The 3,165-nt window shown below is 39.1% G+C and overlaps 1 protein-coding gene across 1 annotated transcript; it reads left to right on the top strand.

The window, feature by feature from the left end:
* Positions 1–1,089: 1,089 nt before the first annotated feature.
* On the top strand, positions 1,090–2,501 carry LOC104524782 (fatty acid-binding protein 5-like; the record flags this gene model as incomplete). The annotated part of the gene is given in 4 exon segments (XM_010167769.2): positions 1,090–1,262; positions 2,222–2,267; positions 2,270–2,322; positions 2,451–2,501. Coding segments are annotated over 4 exon segments (323 nt in total), but the record flags the coding sequence as incomplete, so codon positions are not given.
* Positions 2,502–3,165: the final 664 nt, after the last annotated feature.

A 3,165-nucleotide genomic window follows, 5' to 3' on the forward strand; every position in this document is an offset into this window, starting at 1 on the left:
GGAGGACTGGTTTTTGCTCTGCAGTCTCAAGCTTAAGGTTCAGTCCTGGAATCTCAGTTGAGTCTGGAGAAGCAGTGGCTGGACAGTGCTTTCTGATTTCTACCTCCCAAGGAAACTGTAACCTTTGCTTTGTGGCTTCAGCCCTCACTCAAGTATCCTGTTTGCTCCAGGAGAGCGCTGTGCTGTTATGTGGCAACATTTTCTAACTACACCAGCTCCAGAGCCCAGACACTCACTGTCTTGGTGGCACTTTCTACTCCGTTTGGTTGCTTATCAGTTCTTGGTTCAGATCTGCGCTTCCCAGTTTTAAGGTTTTGCGTTTGTTGCCTGACTACCCTCTTACTCATATCTTCGTCCTTCAGATCAAAGACACTCAAGCAAACTACTCAAACAGTGCACACAGGGGCTGAGGAAGGGTGAATCTTTTTTGCTGAAGAGTTTTGAGGGCTGCTGTCCCCAGATGATGAATTTCCAGTCATTCACAAAGCTCATTTCTCTCATAGTCCTTTTTTTGTGCATGGGTGTAAGTTGTCAGTGAGCACTATCTTGAGTGATAGCGGTTTTCTAATTCACAAGCCCATACTTTGGATACAGAACATAGAAGATGAATTTATATTAAAAATTACATGTTTGCTGTGGTGTACAGAGTGATGGGTGTTTTTTGAGTAAGTTGAAATAAATATGCAGGTGGATTAATATGTCAATTAAAAATCATCTGTAGGATTTTTAAAGTGTTCAGAACTTGAAGGGAATAACTTTATATTAGTTTAAGCTTTTGTGTTTGTTTTCCTGTTTATAATTTATTTCCGTTTGTAAGAATTCAATGCTGAGTTTTGGGACATCTGCAAGTCCTCTAAAGGCAAAATAGATTTGACTTCAGATCCCTGAGGAAGCTAAAGAATAACCCTGCAAATAAACTTTTTTCCTTCCTCATCAGTGGATAATTTAAAACATCCTCTTTCTTTGTGTCTCTTGAGCTTTGATTCTCAAGTGTACTTAAGTGCCTAATTAAATGGGAATTAGGTATTTGGATTCTTGTGTGGCCCTAAGCCTTAGGGTTTAACTGACTTTGTGCCTCTCGCCTTGCAGGTGTGGGTATGGCCATGAGAAAAATGGGAAGCATGGCCAAACCAGATGTTTACATTATTAAGGATGGGGACACAATCACCGTAAAAACAGAAAGCACCTTCAAAACTTCACAGTTCAGCTTCAAGCTTGGTGAGAAATTTGAAGAAAATACATTAGATGGCAGGAAAACTCAGGTCAGTATACTATATTTTCTACTGAAAAAAACCCTAGTTCTTTGGGTGTTTTACAGATGGAGACATTATTTAAAAATCAGTTTTGACATCTGTACTAACAGTGCTTTATTTGATGAACAGCTGTCGCTGTAAATCTCATTGAAATAAATTCTTTTTTTTCCCTGGATTAAGCAACTTCCAAAGAGGGAAAATGCTGAAACCAGTAGTGTCTTGTTTATTTTGTTGTTTTCAATTAGTAGCAGAAGCATTGTGTTAGTATTAACAGACATCTAAATCCATGTTAAAGCCAAATGCCACTTCATTTGGAGCCTGTGGAAAAAATCCCATTGATGTTTAATCAGAGGCAATGCAGCCCTAGAATTAACCTTTCTGCTCAGTCTCATATGTGCATAACAGGAGAGCCTGCTGTGGTGTGCGGTAGGATAACAGACACACAAGGCATACATGTGAATCACAGTCCCTAATCCCCAGTTTTAGAAAGCAAAGAGCTTTTCCATGCAACAAGTAGGGAGAATATTCATCAAGAAGCCCTCAAATATGTCTCTCTCATTTCCTTGTGTGAGTGCTCTCTGTCTACCACTCCCCTGCCCTCCAGCCACACACCAGCAGTTAATCTATTATTGCAAGATCAGATAAAACGTTGCACAAAAGCTCAAAGCCCATGTACAGAGATGAACAGAGAACATAATCCGCTCTTGTTAACTGAAATTGTGTGTTCTGTCAAAGGTCTGCCTGATGCAGAAATGTGTCAGAGCGGTGAGTGAACAAGCAGTGAGCTACTGCAAGAAGAGGATCAACAAAACATTTAAGAGAATATCCTGGCTTTGCAGAAGTCAATGGCAAAATTACTATTGAGTGAGGTGGGGTGGGATTTTTTCATTTGGAATAAGGTGTTGGAAAGCCTCAGTCTCCATCAAATCTCATGGGTAAAATATTGATGTTTGGGTTTCTTTTTTCAGACCCTTGTCAGCCTAAAAGATGATGGATCATTGATCCAGGAGCAGGAATAGGCAAGAAGACCACAATAACACGGAAATTAGTGGATGGACAACTGGTGGTGGTGAGTTCAGTCCCTCCTTCTGATCCCTGGGTGCTGCTGACTGGTAGCCTTAAAAGTAACTTTAAGAGATCTTTTTCGTTACAGTCTGTACTGAGGCAAATTAATAAATTCATCTTTCTGTCTTCTAGGAGTGTGACATGAATGGTGTCAAGTGTACTAGAGTCTACCAGAAAGCATGAGGACATCTTCATGTTCAGTACGACCTTGCTACAAACAACTCAGTTCACTGGACAGAGCTCCTTTACACTCCCTGTTTTCCTTTTCCCTGTTTTCTAGTATTTCAATGGACTGAGTAGCTGTGTGCAATCCTTTTTAAAAGCCGTGATGTAACTATTAAGTAACTATTCTGAGTTTATGAGGCTATTAAATGAAATTGTCAAATATATGAAGTGGAAATATTGTTACTGTAGTGGAATTTTAAAGTGAGGTTTTATAAAAAATCAGTTTGGTTTTAGGCTCTGCTACAAACTGCCTTCAGTTCAAGGTAATGCAATATATGGCAACAAACAGTTAACAGCAAGCTGAATTTTGACAAGCATCCTTAATTGCTAAGGTAGTAAAATCTGAAATAGAAAAAAACACTCAGAGTGCGGGCTCTAGAGTTGTTTCTAACTTGCTTATTACAAAGTAAATAGAATTGAGTGGGTATGAATAAGAGAGAAGCTTTGTTGGTCTTTAATTAGAGGACTGTGTTTTCAGGGGTTAGTTTGTTTCTTCGTGTTTCAAACCCACAAATTTATTATCTGAAAAAAATTTATACTGGTGAGCCAGTGGACACGATAAACAGAAACAAACATATATGCTTTACTTTGAGCCTTATTTTGAGAAGAACATTTTCCTAAC

The sequence above is a fragment of the Antrostomus carolinensis genome, unplaced genomic scaffold, assembly GCF_000700745.2.
Source record: "Antrostomus carolinensis isolate BGI_N321 unplaced genomic scaffold, ASM70074v2 scaffold15440, whole genome shotgun sequence".
NCBI lineage: Eukaryota > Metazoa > Chordata > Aves > Caprimulgiformes > Caprimulgidae > Antrostomus > Antrostomus carolinensis.